Genomic DNA, 23,829 nt, shown 5'->3' on the forward strand with positions numbered 1-23,829 from the left:
GTACTTGTATCCTAGGCACTGGCACTGCCATGTATATGGTAGGCACACCCATGTCTAGGACACTGGTACCACTGCTGTAGTCATGTATGCCCCAATGCCAAGAGATACCCTTGACTACAACTGTCCCACCCACCCACCCATTGGGGTAAATGATAGCAGGAAGACTCCAGCAATATTTGAAATTGCCCAGTAAGAAGAAAAGAAGGGGAAAAGGATGATTGACAGTGAAGAAAGTCTATAGGATTTATGAGACACCATCAAGGGAAACAATATACTCATTACAGATGTTCCATATGGCAGAGGGTGGGAAGTAGAGATGGTACAGAAAGCTTATTTAAAGAAATAGTGACTAAAACTTTCCAGTTTCCAAATCTGAGTAGGGAAATGGACATCCAGATTCATGAAGTTCAGATGTTCCCAAATAGGATCAACCCAAAGAAGACTATACTGAGACACATTATAGTCAAATGTCAGAAGTCAAGGACAAAAAGAATTCTGCATACAGGAGAAGAGAACTCCCTCACCCCACCATAGGTCTCTCAGCAGAAACTTTGCAGATCAGGAGAGAGTATGATGTATTCAAAGAGCTTAAGGAGAAAACCCTGCCAACCAAGAATACAATACCTAAAAAAAAAAAAAAAATCATTCTTTAAAAATGAAGGCAAGATAACATTTTTCTTGGACAAGCCAAGGAAGTTTGTCATCACAACATCTACTATACAAGAAATACATTAGGCAGTTCTTCAGATTGAAACAAAAATTCACTAAGTATCAACATAAAAGAATATGAAAGCATGAATAAAAATTTTGTTAATGGATACACTATGTAAAAATCAAAGTCTGACTTTAAGAACACAATGGGAGTAAAAATGTAGGGTTTCTGTATGCAATTGAAGTTAAATTGTTAATTAAAATAGATGATTCTGCTATATATTTTATGCTAGCTTCAAGCTAACCACAAAGGTAAAACCTGTAATAGATACACAAAAGATAAAGAAAAAAATGAAAGCAAATTACTACAAATATAATCAGATAACAAAGGAAGCCAGCAAGAATGGAAGAGAAGGATAAAATATCTGCATAATAGAAAAAAATAACAAAATTTCCATAGTAAATCTTTACCTGTCAATAATTACTTTTAACGCAAATGGGTTAAACTCAACAGTCAAAAGACATAGAGTGGCTGAGTGAGTAAAAAGACAAGATTTTGCAGTATGCTGTTGACAAGAGCTTCACTTTAGATTTAAACACACATCCAGGCTGAAGGTGAAGAGATGGAAAAATGTGTTTCATGCAAATGGTGAGCAAAAGAAAGCAGGAATGACTATACTTAGATCAGACAAAATAGACTCTAAAACTGCCTCTCAACACAAATTTCATTATATAATGATAAAAGAGGCAATTCAACAGAAAGAAATAACCATAAATATACACACACTTGTACATCGTTAGCGGGAATATAAATTGGTACGGCCATTATGGAAAACACTGTGAACTTTCTTAAAAAAAAAAAAAAAATGCCTGAAAATAAGCATACCTGACTTACTTGACTTCATAAATTGGCTTTAACTAGAAGATTCCTCTGCAGTTGGTGTTGACTTTTCAAAATCTTACTTATAGTAACTCAGCGATGAAGATCTTACTGAAAAGGGAGAGCAAAGAATCATTGGCAAAGGACATAAAAATAAAACCACCCTATGATCCAGCAAAAGCAATTCTGAGTATATATATCCAAAAGAAATGAATCCAGAGTCTCTAAAAGACATCTGCACTTCCATGTTCATTTCAGCCTTACTCATAACAGCCATGATATGGAAACGACCTAAACATCTCTTGGTAGATGAAGTGATAAATAAAATGTGATGTTTATATACAATGGAATATTACTCAGCCTTAATAAAGAAAAAATCCTGCCTTTGTGACAATATTGATAAACCTGAAGGACACTATGCTAAGTGGAATAAGCCAAACAGAAAGGCAAAGACTGCACGATGTCACCTATATGTGAAATTTAAAATAGTCAAACCTGTAGAAGCAGAGAATAGAATGGTGGTTGTCAGGGGCTCAGGGTGGGGGAAAAATGGGAAGATATGGTACAAAGTTTCAGCTATACAAGATTAATCAGTTCTAATGGAAAACAATGTGACTAGAATTAACTGTACAAAGTATCTTAACATTGCTAAGAGAATAGATCTTAAGCCTTCTCACCACAAAAAGGAAAAAAGGGATACCTATGTGAAGTGATGTATATAGTAATTACCTTGATTGTGATTATTTTACAACCTACATGTGTATCAGATCATCAAGTTGTACCTTACATGTATAATTTTCTATTGTTACGTCTCAGTAAACTTTGAAAAAAATGTATAAAAACAAAAATGTTTTCAAAGAACGGAGCTAGTATTGACATAACATGAGAATGTAGGAGGAAGGTGGTGTCTAAGATTAGAGAGAAACCAATTTCCATTTATCAGAATTTGGTGGTTTAGCATTAAAGCCTGAAAATAAGCATATCTGAAACTTGTTTGACTTCATAAATTGACTTTATCTAGAAGATTCCTCTGCAGTTGGTGTTGATTTTTCAAAATCTTACTTACAGTAGTAACTCAGCAATGAAGATCTAACTAAAAAGGAAGAGCAAAGAATCATTGGCAAAGGACAGAAAGAAGTGACCCTCTGTTTGCCTGTACCATTCATCACTCAGATAATTTTGGAGGAATTTATACACATTGAATAGACAGTGAAAATTTTGAGGCAGTTAACCCTAATTTATTGTTCAAAAGAATGACTCTGCTTTGCTCTATGCAAATTTTTTTAAAAATTTATTTCTTGGAGAGAGAGCGTGCAAGAAGTGGGGAGGGGCAGAGGCAGAGGGAGAAGCAGGCTCCCCGCTGAGCAAGGAGCCCAACTCCAGGCTTGATCCCAGGACCCTGGGATCCTGACCTGTCGAAAGAAGGCACTTTACCAACTGAGCCACCACAGCGCCGTTGCTCCATCCAGGTTTGCCAGGAAAGTAAGTTTGTCTGAATCTAAACTTCATTGGAATTGTAATTTGAAGCCTTCCTTAAATAAGAGTGTATTTGAAGAAAAATAACTTCCAGAGAATGTTTGAATTTTAATGTTAAGTATTTGATTTAATATATTGTGTTTATTAAGTGTACGTTTAAGTATATTATTATCAAGTCTAAGTATGAGGCATATGGTTTAAATATATTATGTATTTGGTTTCCATACTTAATAAATGTTTGTGGTTTTTTTCCCAATTTTTTAAAAGACTGATTTAGGATTTTTCACTGTTGTGATATTTGAATGAAATTTCAGTGTTTTGCATGGTACTTATAGGAAATATTGGTTCAATTTATTGATAGTTTGACATTTAAAACAAGTTGGATATCATCTGTTTAATCAACCTTGTCAGATACCTTTCTCCCAGAGGGCAGTCCTTTTGTTTGTAAGATTTTAGGCAGTGTCTCACATCACGGCCATCTGTGCCTTCCCCTCTTAACCCTTAAAGTTACTCAGCAGGGAATTATGTCACTTATGAGTAAATGCTTTTTTTCACTTTTTACTGTTAGATTTGTTAATGAAATCTAAACTTAACAATTATGTATCATTCCAGTTTTGTGTTATTTAGATTGTAATATAAAAAATTCTAAGGAAGGCTTTATCTGTAGAAGCAACTGAGATATTCTAAAAGGAGATATAAGCATATCAGGTTAATCTTTTTATTTTCCTACATTGTTTCTTAGAAATACCGATAAATGTTTTATTTTATGTCCAAACCAGAGCAACACAAATTGTGGGATTTTTCTGGTTAGAATATCAGAAAAAATATTCAGGACTTATTAAATAGTAACCAAATATTTCTCCTAAAATGAAAGTTGACTTCTTGTATAATTCACATTTTATTCAAGAGATAGAATTACATCTATTAAATGAATTATTAAGGTCTCCATGACATGTAATTAGAGGACTAGTGTTTCATGCCAAGTAAGACAGATCAGCAATACAGACCTTATAATACAAATTGTAAGTGGTTCTCTTTAATCCTTCTTTTTTAAAGAATTATAAGAAGCATGGGTACTTTTTTGTTTAATTTTGCATTTAAAATATGATTAATAGAATAGTTTTATAAAATTCAACTTACAAATATAAATATAACATTTGTAATTAATTTGTTTTGATACAGATAAACTTAAGAGCACAAATAACTTAATTGAAAATACAAAAGCTCAATAAATAAGTATCTTCCTTATACTTATTTTTATGTATATACTAGTATTTTTCTCATAAAACTTACAGAGATGTTTTCTTTGTGACAAAATGGAAAGCAGAATTTAAGGGAGTTCTGCAATACATTCAGAGCCAAAATGGATTTGCTTCTGCTTTTACTTTTTAAGCCTAATTTCATCATTTTCCTCCTATGACCAATTTATCTGTAGAAATTAAAATGAATTTTATTGCTATTATTGAAACGTGAATTTTGACAAAAGTGGTTTTTTTCGTCTTTTGTAAATATATATATTCATTTCTAAATGTATAGTAAAGATAACCATAAAGCCAGTTAACTATATATAACATTAGTAGGTAATCATTAATCTTGGACAAGCTTTTTGTATTTCCTGGTGAGATATTATACGTTTTAACGTTGCAGTATAATCTTTACATACTTCATATAGGGGATCATATAGCTCACAGAGACTTTATAGGACTATATAAAAATAGTATATACTTTTAATGACCATTGCTAATGAATATCAAGCTTATTATTCTATAGGATACATTTAGTTTTTAACTTTTCAGACATGGCATGTAATAGAAGGATGTACCATTGATTTTGGTTTCTAAGTATAGTTCTATAATTAATTTTAGCATATTTAGGAAAGTATCTTGAATAGAAAAATTGTTCCAGTTTTATAATTTATGTTTACTTTGAGAAAGCTTGAATCAGTTGCTATTCTTTAACCTACATAAAATCTAAATCATGAAATATTTTCTCTTAATGTATATAGTAAGTTGTATTACTATGATCACATAGCTTTCCTTTATATTTTATATTGCAGGTTGGCATGTAAAGAAGCAGTATTGCTTGATGTTTAAGAACATGGGTTCTGGAGTCAGAATGTCTGGGTTCAAGTCCAGATTCTACCATTTCCTATATTTGTGACCTTATTAGACAAGCTAATTAGTCTCTGGGCCTCAGTTTACTAATCTAAAGACTAAGATGATGTATAGTGCTTACCTATCATAAAGTTGTTTTGACCATTAAATTTTAAGAAGAGAGATTATAGCAATGCATGGCAAATAGGAAGCAATAGGGGTTAGTGTTTGAGACTTTGGCTCAGGAGTCAGTATGCCTGCCTTCAAATCAAGATTCTATCACTGAATAATAATTTTAAGATCTTGAAAATCCTGCTTAACTCTTTTTAGCCTCAATGCCTGTATCTGTAAAATTGGGTTATATTAAAGATTCAGCTGGATAATGCTTGTAACTCCTAAATGAAATGCGTAAAACGAGCAAAGGGAAAAAAGAGAGAGAGAAGAAAACCAAGAAACAGATTTAACTGTAGAGAACAAAATGATGGTTACCAGAGGGGAGTTGAGTGGGAGATGGGTGAAGTAGGTGATGGGGATTAAGGAAAACATTTATTGTGATGAGCACTGGGTGATATATGGAAATGTTGAATCACTGTATTGTACACTTGAAACTAATATTACAGTGTGTGTTAACTAACTGGAACTTAAATGAAAACTAAAAAAAAAATGTGCTAAGCAAATAATAAGCACTCTTCAATATTTGATGTTGCTAATATTGTTATTATTTGATCTTAGTTTTATTGTTTATCACATGTGAATTTTACAAATTTGGATTGTGGGAAAGTAATGTATTAGTGAATTTTTGAGTCATTGATTAACTCAAATTAAATTTGATTCAGTAAAAATTAAATTCTTCAAATGTATAATATTAACCTAAACTAATTATCTGTTTGCCGTTAAATAGATTTTGAAGGTCCTCCTTAAAAGGTAATACGCATTTTGCAATAGTGTTTACTTGCTTACATTGGCTAATCTAGAATTTGGGGGAAGAGTGGGTTTATTTACAGATAATTTAATCATAATCCTAGGAACACCTTTGCAGACTGGCTTTATAAGTATATTCATAATATAAATAAGATTTTAGGGGTAAATTCTTAAACTGAATGAAAATATATTTTATATATTTTCTATATAAAAATATAGAATATTTTTATATTCTATATTTTATATTAGATCTAAGTGTAATTTTATTTTGGGTTTTTTTTTTTTTTGGTGGTGTCTTTAATTTCAGTGTATTTTCTATAGCAGTTTTATGCACAAGTGGCCTTTGTCAAATGTTTTTAAGTTTAGAACTGTTACTGGCCAGTTTATGGTATCATGTCATTTGAGATAAATATTATTCTAATCCTGAGATAAGGGTAAAAATCGAAGTCTGAAGCTTTTTAATATTTTCCGTTAGAAAAGTTTTTTTCTGGTCTACAACCATATTACTGTTTTAAAATTTAAATACATGAAATATCTTCAAAGAATGTAGAAAATGGGCATTTAGTCAGGCAATGGATAAAAAAGGAGTTGTGTAACTAGTATATTTACTTGAGGCATCTTTCTCCTTTCTCTAGTGGGGAAAGATTTTTTTTGTTAAAAATTTATCCAAAGTCACAGTATATATTTATCTAAAAACTTGTAAAATAAGATTTACCCATAATGTGCCAGTTCTATTTGTGTGTAGTCAGTGAAATCTTTCATGTGGAATAGGATGAATAAAGGAGCAAAACTCTTAAATCTTGTATAAGTAACCCAGCCTTCATCGGAGCACTATACTCATACTTCCCCTTTTTTATTAGGTGTCCACATTGAAATAGTCTGATGTTTCTAATGTAACGTATCAAAAACTAGACTCATTATCTGCCTCTCTTTCCAGTTCCCTCTTAGCCCTCACACCCCAAACCATATGCCTTTCCCTTTACACTCTTTCATTTTAATTCGTTCACACAAACTAGAAACTTCTAGAATTATCTGGAACTTCTCTTCATCTTTACCTAATGCTGCATCTAATCGATTAGGTTATTATCAGTTTTCCTTGAACAAAAACTAGAGTTCTCCACTCTTCTCTGTCATTTTAGAACTCATACTCCTAATCATAGGAAACAAATCAAGGGTCGCTGGAGAGGAGGAAGGATGGGGGGATGGGACAACTGGATGATGGACATTAAAGAGGGCACATGATGTGATGAGCACTGGGTGTTATATGCAACTCATGAATCACTGAACTCTACCTCTGAAACTAATAACACACTATATATGTTAATTAATTGGATTTAAATTTAAAAAAAGAACTCCTCATGGATTACCACTAATCACTCCCTGCTCTATTCCAGTTTTCTAAGTGTCTTACGCAATGTAGTTCTGCAAATACAAAATCTTTAGGATGGTATTCAAGGTTCTGTGACATTTTGGATCTTGCTTTTATCTCCAGTCTCAGCAACTCTGGTATATTTTGGATCTCTCTTGAACACACACGTTCATTCATTGATTCATTTACAAATGTTTATATCATGTCAGCTGTGTGGCATTGTGCGAGGTGCTTTGAGAACGTGGAAGTGAGTAAGACAGACATGATCGTCGCCCACTAGTGCGTATGGAGTGCCATGCACATTGTTTTTGTATCTTTTACCGTGCTATTTCATCAGCCCTTGCACTGTCTGATAGAGTTATATTAATCTTTCATACCCTACTCGAGTGTTATCTCCTCTCTGTAGCATTTGTAACTTCTCCAGGTAGTGTTTCTTGTGTTCCAGTAATACTTTCTATTCTTACCTCTGTTGTAGCACTTCCTATATTATACTTCTTTATACCTGGTTTCCCCCCCCCCCCCCGCCCAGGTTAAATTTTCACATGGGAGGGAGGGAGATGAAAAGAGAAACATAGAAATAAGGACTGAGATGAGATAGGAAGAGGCAAGAAGGGGAGAGAAGGAATACGGGAGAAGCAGTAGTTAAAAGCACAGGCCCCGTAGCCAGACAGCAGTTTGGATCCTGAGTCTTCCACTTTACAAGCTGGGAACATGATTTAATATATCTCCATATCACAATTTATGATGGGGATAATAGTATAATTGTGAAGATTTAAAAATTTTATGTAAAGTGCTTAAAACAGCCACAAGTATATAATATATATGTATTTGTTGCTATTTTTATCAGCAATAATTAGCATTCTTAGGTGAGGTGAGCTATGTTTCCTCTCATTTGGTCTTTTAAGAGATGGGAGATATTCAGGTTGCATATTATCTAACCCTGTGTGTTCACTTAAATGTACCAAATTGGCAAGTCTATTTTGGACCAGGGGCTAAAAGGGGAGTTCCTTATACATATGTGCTTAGAGTGTAATATTGAATATGAGTTTATTAAGCATTTTGCCTTTTCTTATCAGATCCTGTCCTGCTTCGGACTTTCCTAGCTATTAGAACTGCTGATGATAATTCTTCTGTTTTCATTTTTACCTTATCCTTCAGGCTTGATGCATGCCACTGCTTTTGATAATACAGCTTAGATTTTTAAGTTAAAATACTGAGGGTTTTTTTCCCCCCTAACTGTTCTCTAACCTGAAAACGAGAGTCAGGGCTTATGTCTGGGCATTACTTCTTGTTTCTAGTAGCAGGATCTGTTCCTCGGCCCTGATGTTTAGACTGCATTTCTACTGTTCAGTCCCTTTTCTTCCCTGACAATGTCATTCTACTCCATCCTCTGTCACAATACAGACTATATAGACTATGACATTATAGACTATAACGTCGTTATCTGTTCTACACCTGGGATGGCTGGCTTTCACAAATAATGAAAAGTTAGGAGATGAAAACAGTCCTTCATTGGACTGGTTGGTGACTTCATTGTAAACAAATGAGTTATAGATGCTAATTGCCATAGCTTTTCTGATTAGAGAAAGAAACTTGAAGGAGATGACGTTATAGCTGCTGCTGGAGCAGTGGAAGAAGAAAGAGTAGATTGTAGGTTGTAGAGAATATTTGAGGCTTAGGATTCATTCTTAACTAATACTTGAGATTTAAATATAAGGCATGAAGGATAAAAAAAATATAGTTCCCGTTTAACTCCAAATGACTGGTATGGTGACAAGTAATGCAAAGGTTGAAAGAGAGATTGCCTGAGGATTGAAGAAGTTGCAGATTTTGTTGTTGTTGTTCTTACTATACAAAATCTCCATGTATTATTTCATGTATTCTCTTGAGATCAGATTCTCTTGAGAATCTGGTTTATTATAACAAAGATCCATTGTGTTTCTGGGACATACAGTAATCTCTTTCTCTGGACCTTTGCACTTGCTGTTTCTTCTTCCTGAGATGGTGTTAACTTGCTAACTCTTAATAATTCTTGGAATATAATCATAGAGCCCATAACTTTCAAAAGTCCAGAGTTTATTAAATAAAACGGGCCATTGAAACTTTTAGAGATAATAATATGTGTTCTCATAAATTTTGCTAAGATACCTGTGCATGGGAAATATTTTTTCTAATTTTTGTGCTAAAATTTTTGTAATACTCTTAAATGGATTAAATATATTCATTTTATTTTATATTTTATTTATTTATTATTTATTTTATAGATTACTGTCTTTTAAGATTGCTCCAGTATAATTTATACAGAAACTTTTAGATTTGAATAAGTACTGTTAAATGAATTGAACAGCTCATTAAGCTGTGTAGCTTGTTTTTCTTATAAACCTATGTAAACTATGACAGTTAAAAAGTATAATTCAACTAAGGCAGTAGTCTAACATATGTGTGAGGGTTTCCTTCTTATTTGTAGCTTAGAGAAGAAGAAATGCTTACCGCTGTGACTTTTTTTTCTCTAGTATCTCCAGAGGCAGTTGGATTTTTGTCAGCTGTTGGGGTGTTTATTGTCTTGATGCTGCTCCTTTTTCTCTATATTAATAAGAAGTTCTGTTTTGAAAATGTTGGCGGGTTTCCAGATCTTGGTCCAGGCTCCATCACAAGGAAGGACTCACAAGGTAAAAGCTGTAAGTATCATTACTGCTTTTCTTCTTCGTTCTGTTTATCTATACCATTCTGTTACATTATTTTTTTAAATATATATGGTAAAATATATATATATATATGACATTCTGTAAACTAACATTTGAACCACCTTTCTGTGAGTAAAAAAAAAACTATTAAATTATGTTCAATTTTCTTTCTGTTGTTCATGAATGTTAATATATCACACAGAGATGAATTGTATACTATCAGAAGATGACATTTTTATTTTTCATATCTAAGGCATGCTTTTGAGACTGTAGTGTGAGTCGATATGCTTTAAGAAGAAGGAAAGATCTTTCTGCTCTGTATAGCTTAAATCTTACTGTCCAGATAACTCTAGAGAGCTTTTCTCCCATATCCCCATAAAAGGCTTTTGAAAGTATTCACTCTTTTTCTTTCTCTGCTGTTTAATTCTCAGCTGGTGGATACTTTTATTGTGGAGAAAGTGGTATAGATAAAGTCTGGTTATAAAAGTTAGTGTTCCTCTCCCTCCCTTGGTACTATAGGCATTATATCACCTTCTATCACTTATTACTACTATATACTAGGGGAGATGAGGGCTGTAATCTTGTTCTTTCATGTAAAGTGTTCTCGGAGTTAATTTTTTTTTAAGATTTTATTTATTTATTCATGAGAGACAGAGAGAGGGGTAGAGGGAGAAGCAGGCAGAGGGAGATGCAGGCTCCCTTCAGGGAGCCTGATGCAGGACTCGATCCCAGGACTCCAGGATCACGCTCTAAGTCAAAGGCAGGCACTAAACCGCTGAGCCCCCTAGGGATCCCTGGAGTTAATTTTTTTATATTATTTTAAGAGTTCTTTATTTGCTGTTTCCAAAGACAGGCTTACATAAATGGTAGCAGAAGCAAGTTGAGAATTATAAAAGCAAGGTGTTTAATTTAGAACAATGTTGGAGAGCATTAGCAGAAAAACCTGGCTTTTCTTCTCCATGTACTGTTTTGGAGAGAGGTTTTTCTTGTACTTCTGGTAACTTAGAAAGTGGTAGCATCATTGTTTATAAAAATCTGTTGGTTATTGAATTACATCTATGACTCTAGGAAGGAAACTCTAGTGCTTTTGTGATTTTTGATTTAAGTTTAACATTTATCATAGTTCAGTCTTGCTTTTTTTGATCATTTGTGTAGAGTTGAACTGGTTAAAGGTATCTCTTTGGGCAGCCTCCTCCAGGAGTCCCCTTGTTTAGCATTTCTGGTTTTTCTTTGGTCTAATGACTCCTTTACAGTGTTAAAAATTATTGAAGACCCCAAAGAGCTTTTGTTTATGTGAGTTATAGCTATTGATACATACCATATTAGAAATTAAAACTGAGAAAATTTAAAAAATATTCTTATCAATTTATTTGTTTTAAAAAAAAAAACCCACTGACATGTTGTGATAAGCACTGGGTGTTACATGTAAGTGAAGAATCACTAAATACTACTCCTGAAACCAATAGTATCCTATATGTTAACTAACTAGAATTTAAATAAGAACTTGGAACAAAAAACCCACAAAACCCCAATAAGCCTATTACATACATGTTAAACATAAGTAATATTTTTAACTTAAAAATTATATATTTTCTACCTCCCCCTGCAAATGGTGTGAAGAATGCCACTGTTTCATATTTTTTGCAAATCTCTTTAATGACTGGCAAAGAAGAACCAGCTGTTTTTCTCCTATCTGCTTCTGCATTCAGTCTGCTGTGTACCCTCTAAAAAACTCCAGTTTTCATTTATGAGCAAATGAAAATGAAAAAGTTAAATATCCTCTCACTGTTATTAGAAAAATAATTCTGGTGTTGAGGATCCTTTTGGAGAGGTTTTGGGAATCTTCTTTCTTTTTCTGAGCCTTTTTTTTTTCACTTATTAAATAGGAATAATATTTACCTCTTAGAGTTGTTGTGAGATCAGGTATGATAAGACTTGTAAATCACAATGCCTTGCATTTGGTAGCCACTCTGCAGATGTTTACTCTCTGCTCTTTCCTTTATTCTGACCTCTGTGCAAATTGCTTAGATATTTCCCCCTTAATAGTTGTCTTAATTTGAAATGATATTGGTAGTTTGTTAATAATATAGGGTAGTTCCCCTATGTAGACTCTCAGTAAGTAAACTAAAAGTCCATAATAAAAATCCTTTTTATACTTCTTCTTGCAGGTATAGAATAAAAAACCAGTAGTATTTGAGGGGAAAATATTGTCTTGCTGCTGTTATGATAGCTATGGAGTGGGAAAAAATGTCATTACATTTAAGCCAAGTGGTTTGATTTTTTTTTTTTTTTGGAAGAGTCTTTGCTTCGACGTGTTTCTTTCAATGCATAATGCATTTACAGAAAGATTAAAAGCCACAATGCACAATAATAATACTGAGCTCATGAGTAACAACATTTAAGTCAATTTTAAATTCATATTCCAAAGTGGTTGATATTTTGAGAAGAGGAAATTCCATTATCACATCTGTTAGGAATAAGGGATTAGAAAATGGCATTTTTCAAAACTTTCCAGCAGAATCTGCCTTCAGTGTCTTCTCTGGTGGACACGATCAGTAATGCTGTAGAGGACCTAACCGCGGCTGTTGGGGAAGTCGGCTACACTCTAACTGACTCGGTTGCTGAACAGGTAACAAATATGATAAATGGCTTTCGCCCAGAAGAAGAAAGCTCTGCAGTAGCAGAAGTTGTAGCAGATGCTTCTGAACAAGCAAATGCTGTGTCACCAGAATTCTACAAAGACACTAACTGTCAGAAAACACAGTCCAGTTTAGAGCACAGAGCAAATCGAAGCGGTTGTTACAATACTTTAGTTTCACAAAAGCAAGATCAAGGAATGAATGAAGAAAGAGTATCCACACATATTGATGATAGGCAACAGTCTCCACCAAAACCTCAAGACAGCAGTAATGCTGGTAGTGATTCTTCTTTGAAAGGTCACTTGAGTGATGGTGGGATCTCAGTTATCAAGCAGAATGCAAGGGCTGGATCTGCTTCTCAAGAACTTGAACGTACTGACAGATGTAAAAAAATTGGATTAGGAATTCCTGATAATGGTAAGAATTTAAAGGAGGTAAGATCTCAAGAAATGAAAGAAAATCATTTAAAGAAAGCTGAAAAACATACTAAAAGTAAAGGATCCAAAGGGAATGAGTGGTCAGGAAATGAGTGTTCTCCAAAAGATATTTTGGCAAGCAACAGACATACGATACAGAAACCCACTGTGAAAGAAGACATACATCCAGCCCTATCAGCTAATTCTCGAGATAAGTTACACGGAAAAATCAAAGAACAAATAAATCCAACAGCATATTACAAAGTGAAAGGAGACATAAAAATAAAGAAAAATGAAGCCATTTCTGCCCACAAAGGAACGGCAAGGAGTAAAGATGAAAAATATTCTAAACTAATACCAGGAAAAGGTGAGGTCTCCTAATGTGGGTTTAAGTGATAAACTTTCTTCTTGATTTTTTAAGTTAAAAAAACATCCAAATTTCCAAACTCTCCTCTACATGTGTATATATCTAATTTTAAGATTTTCTTGAATCCTCTTATTGAGAGATGCTTTTAAGGTCATTCTTTTTTTTTTTTTTTTCTTTTCCTGACAATCAGTTTGAAAGCATTAATGTTCTTTGTACACCACTAAAAATTTGGTCAATTTTTCAGTGACCCTAATTTTTCTTAATGATTGTTTATTATACAACCATAAACTACATAGTTTTCTTAAATAGTACACATTCTTTAGTTGGAGTGTATTTAGTATGCTATAGTTGAATTTTAAAATTTTATAATTTTGTTAACTAACCCCTGAGACCTTTATACTATTTTGCCCTTTGAGTCTATCCCAATAAGAATCTGTATCAAGTGTTTTATATTTTCCCTTTAGAACAATAGAGTTTATTTTATTTATTGATTTTTAAAGACTTTATTTATTCATTTGAGAAGGAGAATGGAAGCAGAGGGAGGAGGAGAAGGAGAGGAACATGCAGACTGTGCTGAGCTTGGAGCCTGGTGTGGGGTTCAGTCCCCTGACCCTGAGATCATGATCTAAACCAAAATCAAGAGACAGATACTCAACTGGCTGAGCCTCCGGGGCACCCCTAGAATTTATTTTATTGAATAACATGCTTCAGATTATGTGTCTATTCATTTAGCCACATATTAAGGATTTTATATGACTTCTGTGTTACAGTGAGCATATGTGAACAATCTATTATTTTTCATGAGTTCTCTATGTAGAACTAAGATTCCATTTAATCATTTATAGTTTTCAACCACAATATTTGTGACAGTTTTAAAATAATGAGCTAACAGTTATTTGGTTTGGTTGCAGAATTGCTTTATACTACTAATGATTACTCTTGATAATCCTTCACTTATATCCATTTATTGTCGATCTGATCAAAAAGCCAAAAGTATACCAGCTTTTATTTTAAAAATATGTATCTGACACTGTTCTATAAGTTTAGATTCTTATAAAAATAGCAAAAATCTGAGTGGCAGTAGAAATGAGGAAGATTTTCAGTTCTGCATGACTTCATACATAATCAGGCTCTGCTATTTATCAATTATATAAATGATTTTTAAGTGATATTGTAGAGGCTGATCCGGGATTGATAGACTAATTAAAAAAGAAAGCTAGTTTTTGGAAATATGTCCCTGTTGGAGTGAGTCTGTTCTTCTAGCAGCTTTTCAGTTACCAAATTCAGTGGTTTTGGGTAGCGTTGGTTTGGTTTTGTTAGCCTTATTATTTGAAGTAGCAAGAAGAAAGAAATAAAATAAAGTAAAATACATATTTTATTCAGAGAATAACAATAGACAGTAGTAATAAATGCTACACAAGTAGCAGTATAGAGTTAATTTTGTTTTGACTTGTTTTCATTCAGAAGCATGCTGCTTCCTAAAAAAACCCAAGAATATCTCAGGTATTCTGGATTATGGTCAGTACTAAACTTCAGCATATTATGTTCTAAAAATCATTTGAATTGAATCATTTGACCTGTAGATTACTTCTTCATATAGCTGAACTATAGTAGTATCAGTATTACTAGTGTTTGTGTTCTAGGTTTGTTCATAGACGTCTCTATGAGAGCTTTCTCAGAGAGAGAGAAAGAAAAATTTCCTTCTATATTTCTGAATGCAGGACTGCTTTAGGGTAATATTTTGTGGTAGACGAAGTGTGACAGCAGAATTTCTAATTACCCTTCTCAGAGCTCTCCTGATTCTTAGAGACCACCACCATGGTAGCCCACAAAGTGCTAAGAGCTCTCAGCTGGGAGTCAGCATGCCCAGGTTCTACACCAGACCTGTCCAGGTTCTAGACCAGACTACTATCTAACAGCACTTTCTGCAATGATTGAAAAGCTTCATATAGCCCACATGGTAACCAGTAGCCACACACACCTACTGAGCACTTGAAATGTGGCTGGTAGCACTGGGGAAACTGGGTTTTAAAATACATTATTTTAAATTGAATAGCTACATGTGGCTAGTGACTGCATATTGGGCAGTGCAGAATATGACACTGGTCACAGTTTGACCCTTTCATGGCTTTCTCTTACTGAATTAAAAAGGAAGATTTAGACTAGTGACATCCAAGCTTCCTTTACTTCTGACTCTAAATAGACCATTTCTCTACCATATTTTAAAATTACTTATTCTGTGTCTTCTCACCTGAATTTCAAACCTTGATCCCTTTAGTATAGATGATCTCAAATGTTTATAAAGAGAATAGTATCTAGACTGAACTAACAAAGTCTACGTGCTGTGGTGTCTGTATCTTTCAGGGTTGTTTATCATTCTAAGAAGGTTGCATCTTAGTTTATTTTATTTTATTTTATTTTTGCATCTTAGTTTAAATGAACCTCAACATAGTGCAGTTTCAGAATTTTTACTTGAAAAAAAATGGTAGCAACTCGTTGTTATTATTATACTAGTTAACTATTATTTTAAGAGTAATACAAGTTTTATATGTCCTGAAAAATTTATTTTAAATTTGGTTATACTTAAGTAAAATTTTCTTAGTAATTCCCCCTTTCACAGAAAATAAGCTTATATCCTTTCACATATTTTCATATGTGCATATGAACACTGCATGTGTCGTTGTGTATTGCATGTGGGAGTGTGTCTGTGTGTGCTTAAATGAGAATGTAGGCACACCTTCTGTTTTATAACTTTCTCTTTTCTCTCACCATGATGTTGTAGTTTTTCTACCCTGTGAGTACCTGTAAGTTCACCTCCTCATTTGCAGTGACTGTATACTACATCATTGCATAGATACATCATCATGTACTCAACCAAGGCCCAGTGACGGACCTTTAGATTGTATTTTATTTTTGTTTTCTATTGCTGTTTAACGCAATGCAGTGAATTGTCTGAACTATATATCTTTGCTCACCTTTTAATTCTTAGGCCGAATTCTTAGAAATGTGATTGGTAAATTCCTAGAAATGAATCACAGAATGTGCAGATTTAAGAGTTTGTTATGTATTGCTGAATTGATCTCTGTAAGAGTTGTACCAGTGATAATTCCACCAATAGTATATGTCTGCTCATTTCTCTGTTCTACTCCTAGCACAAAGCATGATCATTCTTGAAAATTTGGACCCAGATGATAACCACAATGTCTCTAGTAACATGAATTATTTGAATCAGGGCCATATGTACTGGCAATACTTCTAAGTCTCTTTGTGTGCTACTGATCCTTTAAAAAAATTGTGTAAGGTGGTGAGTTCTGTTATTTCCTTGATCTGTAACATGATTGGAAAATCCCTGAGATTAACATTTTTTATAATTAGAATATACAGATTTATCTTTTTCTATTAAAAATATGAAAATATAAAGTTTCAGGCTTCTTAAATAAAAAAATTATACTTATTTAAATACACTTATTTATTGTGTATGTATATTCATGTGTATATGGAAAAATGTGACATCTATCTCTTTGTGTGCCTATGTGTGTGTGTATCAAAATCATTATACACTATTGTCTTAAAATTTTGATTTGCTCTCCCTGTCATTCCAAATAGATAATTCCTACATGGACAAAGATGAGCATGGTTCATCCTCTGAAAGTGAAGATGAAGCACTGGGTAAATATCATGAAGCCTTGTCTAGAACACACAATTCCAGACTACCATTGGCTGACTCGAGACAAAAGAACTATGCTTGGGAAACAAGACAAAAATACAGTCCTCTGTCAGCGGAGTATGATGGCTACAGTAGCGAAGCATCGATAGATGAAGGTAACACAGGTTACTTACTTTATTTTTTTTTTAGATCACACACTATGGTATTAGATTACTTGTGCCTAAAATTCTAGGCATCTGTGGCTGCATGGTGAACACGAGATAAACAGGGTCACAATTCTGTGAATATAGTTTATTGAAATTTAGATCTTTGGACTGAAGCCCAAACCCAAAACACCTAAAAGCAAAACACCAAATAATTTAAATATTTAAATAATTCTGTTTCTCTTTACACAGTGTAAGCATGAGGCAGAAGGTGTGAATTTGCTGTTCTCACATGAAATCAGGCTCTAAATACCTGGCATAGGAACTCACAGAATCTAAGTATTTATAGTGTTGAATGTCAGTCTGGTGTGTCAGTGTGTGCTTTTTCATTCAGTGTGGCCCCTAAACAGAAGTCAAATACTGGATGTGGCACACAGCAGAAGAAATGGTGATCTGGTCTGCGTAGGGGGAAAAGTGTCCAAGGTGGATTGAGAGCTGCTACTGTATTATATTTTGCTTTAAGGATGACCTAAGGAATTTTCAAGGATTATTTTGTCTCTAATTGATTTTTGCTTCATGTACTGACATTGGTATAAAACTCAACCTTTGTGGAAGATACACGTCCACTCTGACATGTTTTTACATTTTTCTATAAGGGAAGTAAATTGCCATTAATTAGAGCATATTTATTTCCACATTTTCAGTAGGTTGCTCACATGCTTGATACAATGTATGAGTACTCCTAGTAATTATTATCCTTATACTCAGATATGAAGAAAAGAGCAATATATCTTGGGATTTTTATTATTACATCAAATGCAAACTGTCCTTAGTTTTATAGCTGTGGTTTGTATTTAAGGGCCTATTACTATTGATTAAAGTCTTACACCAGCATGTAGAGTTGTCAAAGGAGCTAAATCATCTTTTTTTTTTTAATTCACCTTAATGCTAGCTAATGGTTGATGTACCTTCTTTTTATTTCTACTAGTACACAATTTATAATAAGTTAGTCAAATGCTGAGTATTACTATATAGAAAGCTCATTATGAAATACAAGGGAAGAAATAAAAAATATTAAACTCTACCCTCAAAAATACCTTACTCGTACTAGAGAAAATCAAACATGTGCTTACCAAGATAACTGAGTAATGTAAAGCAGTAAAGCCAGTGCCCACATATGTATACCTCTTACACTCCTGGCTCATGAATAGTAAAACCGAAAGAGAATGGGTTTTAAACCTGATCTTTGTTCACATTCTGGCTCTGCGACCTAACACTTAATAGCTACAGACTTTGGGCAGTATAATTATTAGTTTTTAGGTTTGTTTCATCATCTCTAATATGTGGATAATACCTTGCTAATAGGATTGTCATGAACATTAAGTGGTATAGGTGGCAGTTTTCAGCAGAGTTCTGGCCCCTGTGGGTAAGTGACCAGTAAATGGTAACTATAGCTGAGGGTAGTGAGAGCAGTGCTGGTGATGAGAGTGAACAGTCATGAGCAAGTCCTGCATTTGTCGTTTGTGTCCCTAGATGCTTCCCTTTTCACAGCTTAAGTTTAGAATTTTTATTTTTTTCCTCCTCACTGCTTCATCTCCCTCACTCCCTGGACTTCTGTGCTGTCTTGATTGCTTCCCCATAGTTCTCTTTTTCTAGCATGGCTCTATTATCTGGGCGAGAAGTGATGAGGAGAGAAACATAGCCTCAGCGGCTCTTGTGTTCTTGCCCTAAGCTCTGGAACTGGTGCAAATGTCCTGGAGTCACCTTCTGTTTTCATTTTACCTGTATATTTAGGATCTATCTCTACTTTCCTACCATTTCTACTCTAAATTAATTGATAAGATACCGAGGATAGATTGATTTTCAGCATTCTGAAATTAGATTTATTTCATAAACATTTGTCGAAAGCTTTTTATGTGCCATACTGTATACTGTGGATGTAAAGATAAATAAAACAAAGTTGTTTCAGAGAGCCCACAGACTAGAGGAGGAGGACCATTTGACTATATGTGTAATATCATATGATAAGAGGTCTTTTAGTTTCATGAACAAAGTGCCGTAGACATACAGAGGAAGTGCCTCAGTTCTTGTTTGGGAGGTGGGGAAATTTACTGTAGTCTTCACAGAGTGGTAAACTGGACTTAAGTAAACTATTTCAACAGCCATGGAATAGTGACTGCATGAGAGTAAATGAGAATATATTTTAGTATCTTTAAGTCAGGATCTGTTTGGAGAATGGGCAGGTAATAGGATTGAATGCCATGCTTGGGAGCTTATTGTATTATAGGAAATAATACAGTCCTGGAAAGTTTTTCAGCTGAACAATGTGCACTTTTAGAAATGTATTTAAGGAAGATTTAAATAAAAACTCTTTAACCATAAAAAAAATAAGATTATTTAACTGTTGTAACAGAAAATGGATTGAAAGTAGGACTTTTGGAATTAGAAAGGACCAGTGAGATAAACAGTGATGAGATCTTCATTGGCAGTGAGTTTGGGGACACAGAGTTTGTGGATTTAAGGATGGTCTCAGTATATCTTGAATGATCGAATGTGTGCAGTGAGTGAAGAACCAAGGTTTTTAATTAGTTCATAGAGCATTAGAGAAGTAAGTTTGTGTGGGAGGAAATAATTTAGTTTCCATCATGCTAAATCGGAAATGTCTGAAACGTCCAGGTGGAGATGGATATCCTTATTATTAAAATGCTGTAAATGGGATTTAAGATGGAGAGATGACCAAGTGTTAATGTAAGAAAACAATAGACTAGGAGAATAGTTCTGTATCATAGGTTATTGCTTATTGAAAAGTCAAAGTCTCTTTGAGCTCAAAATAGTTTTAGTGGGAGTAGGGGAAGAAAGGAGAATTTGATTGGAGGGGGAGATTTCAGAGCTCTTAAGGTCTTAGGTAAAAGCAGTTTCAAGTGTTAATAAATTTTTAACATGCCCACATACAAAGAAGCAGAAGTATATATAAAGTTCTAAAAAGTTTTGAGGAAAGGAGTAAATATCATCTGTTGCAAAAGTTGTGAGAGTACTTTAGAGAAAATGGCATTTAAATTTAACTTTAAAGAATGGGTATGAAGTTGGTGAAAGGACTAAGTAGAGGTATTTTAGATGGAACTTCAAACCCCAAAGTACAAAGTGAAGTCCATTTGGCTCCAACATGGATGGATGGATGGATGGGTGGGTGGGTGGAGACAGAGACAAGAATAGGAAGCAAAATTGAAAGAAAGATATAAGTCTAAAGTCTGGAGTACCTCCCTGACAATTGGATTTAATTTGTTAGCCAGTAAGAACTCGCTGGAAGTTTTTCACCAAGGAATCATGATCAAGGATGTGCCTAGAAAGATTAACTTAACAATAAGAAGACTATAGAGAAAGACACCAATTATGGAGTCTTTGGAGTAGTTTGTGTGGAAAATGGTAAATATCTGAATTACAATAGTGGTAATAGAAATACAGTAGGATAGGAGAGACATTATAGAGGTAGAGTTTATCAGATTTAGGAGCTGAATGTATTTGGAATGTTAGAAAGAAGGGAGGGTCAAAGATGACACTGGGTCCTAGCATGTGTGACTAGGAGAATGATGAGGTCATGAATATAAATAGAAAGTGCAGAGAAGGATGTTTTCTTTTGGAAGTACGGGCTTGGGGGTGGGACATAGAAGTGGTTTTATAGATATAATGAAGCAGGACATTTAAGCAGTTGGAAATGACCATGGAGTTTGAAATCATGAGTGGGTTTAGGGAGAAAAAGAGGTTCTCAGATGATGCATGCTAAGAAAGTAGAAATCATGGGCATAGATTTAACTGTTGAAGGAGGATGTATGGAGAGAAAAGATTAGAGAACCATTTCCTTTAATAGGAATCACCTCCTTTAACAGGAGAATTAAGAGTGTCACTTCAACAGAGAGGAGAAAGTAAAGGCAATAAAATGGAGAATCAGGAGAATATTGTATTTTATCAGCCGTGGAAGGAGAATTTTGAATGCTGCCTGTAGACTGGGGAGGATAAGAATTCAAACAAGCCCCCTTCTTCAATAGCAGTTGGTCACTAATGTTCAATTAAAAATCTAGCTGCTTAAAATAACAAATTAGATCGAATGTTGTTAAGAAGAGAATAAGTGATCAGAAAGCCTACATTTGCTGCCCACACTTTCTTACAAACTACTTTTTCCTTTTCAACTTGCAGAATTGAGGAAGAGAGGTAGTGGAAGGGGGTTGTAACCATAGTGTTCACCTTCTCCCTCCAGCCCAACAGTGGTAACCCTCCTCTGGCATATATTTGGGAAGGAGATGGATTTGGTTTCAAATACACATTTGAGCCTCCAGCAGGTGGTTGTTCCACTGTGTGGCTAACTCAACAGAGACACTGTTCACTTCATGGCTGGCCACCTAAGAGGACTGCTGAGTGTAGTTCTCTTGGTAGGATTTGGTTCATTTTTCTGAGGTAAGATGTAAAGGGATAGGTATGGTAGGTTATGTTTCCTTTTGTTCTGCATATTATTCTGTTAAGTTTATAAGATCAAAGTTAACTGATACATAGATTGAGGGTAACTAAAGGGAATTACAAAGGTAGAGGAAAAATATTCTTAAATGTACATTTTTTTAAAAGATTTTATTTATTTATTCATGAGAGACACAGAGAGAGAGAGGCCAAGACACAGGCAGAGGGAGAAGCAGACTCCCTGTGGGGAGCCCAATGTGGGACTTGATCCCAGGACCCCAGGATCACTCCCTGAGATGAAGGCAGACACTTAACCACTGAGACACCCAGGTGTCCCCTTAAACATACATTTTTTACATGACATACTGTTACCTCATTAGCGCTGTTAAGGAGCCATTAGTTCATTTCTCAATATTGAATAATTCTAGTAGAGAAGCTTTGAAACAGCCAATACTGAAAGTATCTGTAAAATTAGAGAGGGTCAGGGAGGGCCTGGTTAGGGCTAGGAGAGAACAATACAGAACTTTCTGACCAGGTAGTAAGAACTACCATATTGAGCTCCTACTGTGTTCCTGACTCTTAGTTTCTGTATATACCATACTATTTAGTCTTCATTGCAAATTATCGTGGTAGATAAGATTATCCCCATTTTACAGAAATGAGAAGAGATTTTTAGATTGAGTAGGTAATTTTTAACCAAAGGTTACATGGTAGGTTATAAAAACTATATTTGTCATGTCCACTGCAAAATGAATGTTGTTTTAGCTTCTGTTTTAACCTCTTCAGGTGAGTCCTTTAGAACAGTTTATATACTATAAATCTGAAATACAGATACTCTAGAAAAAAGTAAGAAAATGTGGTGGCATATTTGTTATCATGTTTTCTCCTCTAGGTGGCCATATTAATCTTCCAGTTTTGTGAATTACAAAAGGGAATGATATCTGTAAGAAATTTTTCCAGGAAAAATAAACATTAAAATAATATATCCAGTTTCCTTTGTTCACAGTTTTAACTGTATTTTTACTGTGTTGTTCTTAAAATTAAAGACATTTTCTGATAATCCTGTTTTATTTTTAAAAGGCTTCAGACTTAAGTGGTAGGCTGTGGATATCTTGTTTAAGAGTTGGTAAATATAGACTAACCTCTGAAATTCCATTCATGCTAATTAGTGCTTTCCATTTCTATATTAGAAAAGAGAAGCCAATTAAAGATCTAGAGCAAATTCAGTGTAAAATTATTAGAATGTCTATTTTTTATAGCTTTTCATTCTTAGTTCACTATAGAGATTGCAAGCTATTTTTACATATTGTGGCATAGCTATATAACTAAATCATAATGTTGTTATTTTGGGGTGAGTTAATTAAAAATAGTATGTGAAATAATTTCCGGCATCACTATTTCTTAGGATATGTGGACCATACATACACACACCTGTCATTCTCTTTCTTTTTTTTTTTTTTTTTTTTATGCCATCCCCCACTTTCCATCTCCTTGGATCCCCTTCACCCAGCAAAATAGCTGGGTTATCCCACTTCATAGCAGTTGTTCCATGTCATTCTCTTTCTTATGGCTACTCTGCAAGCTTCCTGCTATTAATTTTGATGTTATCTTAAAATTAGGGGCATTAAAACATATTGATTTGTACATTTTATTTAAATGTTACCTTTAAAATACTACCTAATAATGATAAATTGTGTATACGTTAGATGCATTTTAACTCCTTTATAAAGATTATTCTATCACTATTCACAATTTCTTTGTGGAGAAAGCAAGCATAAAAAAATTCTTTTTTCAAGATGTCTTTGCCACAAAAATGCTTAATGTCTTAGAACACTGAAAGTTATATATATTAATGGTTTGTTGAGATTCTTGGTAAACTTTTTCTTTGATTTCAGGAATTGTTTATGTACATTTTTTTCTCTGAAGAAGTGTGTGTGTGTGTGTGTGTGTGTGTGTAGCTTTAAGTATGACCAGTTTGAAGAGAAATTGATCTTAAAGACTTCTGCATCTTTGTGTTTTGGAGATCTTTTTATGTGATGAGATCAGTCACTCACAGTACTGTAGTGTTCATTTATAG

At 34.1% G+C, this 23,829-nt stretch overlaps 1 protein-coding gene across 6 annotated transcripts in view; it reads left to right on the top strand.

Moving 5' to 3' along the window:
• Positions 1-23,829, top strand: part of SYT14 (synaptotagmin 14) — a 210,706-nt gene that overhangs the window by 58,829 nt on the left and 128,048 nt on the right. For 3 of the 6 annotated variants that reach the window (XR_007411798.1, XM_049112072.1, XM_025429831.3), the window contains exons 1-3: positions 9,944-10,068; positions 12,243-13,496; positions 17,103-17,318. Coding sequence is in view for 5 of the 6 variants with exons in the window: in XM_049112072.1 (XP_048968029.1) it covers positions 12,566-13,496; positions 17,103-17,318 (1,147 nt within the window). In the remaining variant the exon portion in view is untranslated. Of the gene's footprint in view, positions 1-9,903; positions 10,069-12,242; positions 13,497-17,102; positions 17,319-23,829 lie in introns of those variants that run through there. The other 3 variants (XM_049112073.1, XM_025429834.3, XM_049112074.1) reach the window with 1 other exon arrangement.

Source organism: Canis lupus, chromosome 7 (assembly GCF_003254725.2).
Source record: "Canis lupus dingo isolate Sandy chromosome 7, ASM325472v2, whole genome shotgun sequence".
NCBI lineage: Eukaryota > Metazoa > Chordata > Mammalia > Carnivora > Canidae > Canis > Canis lupus.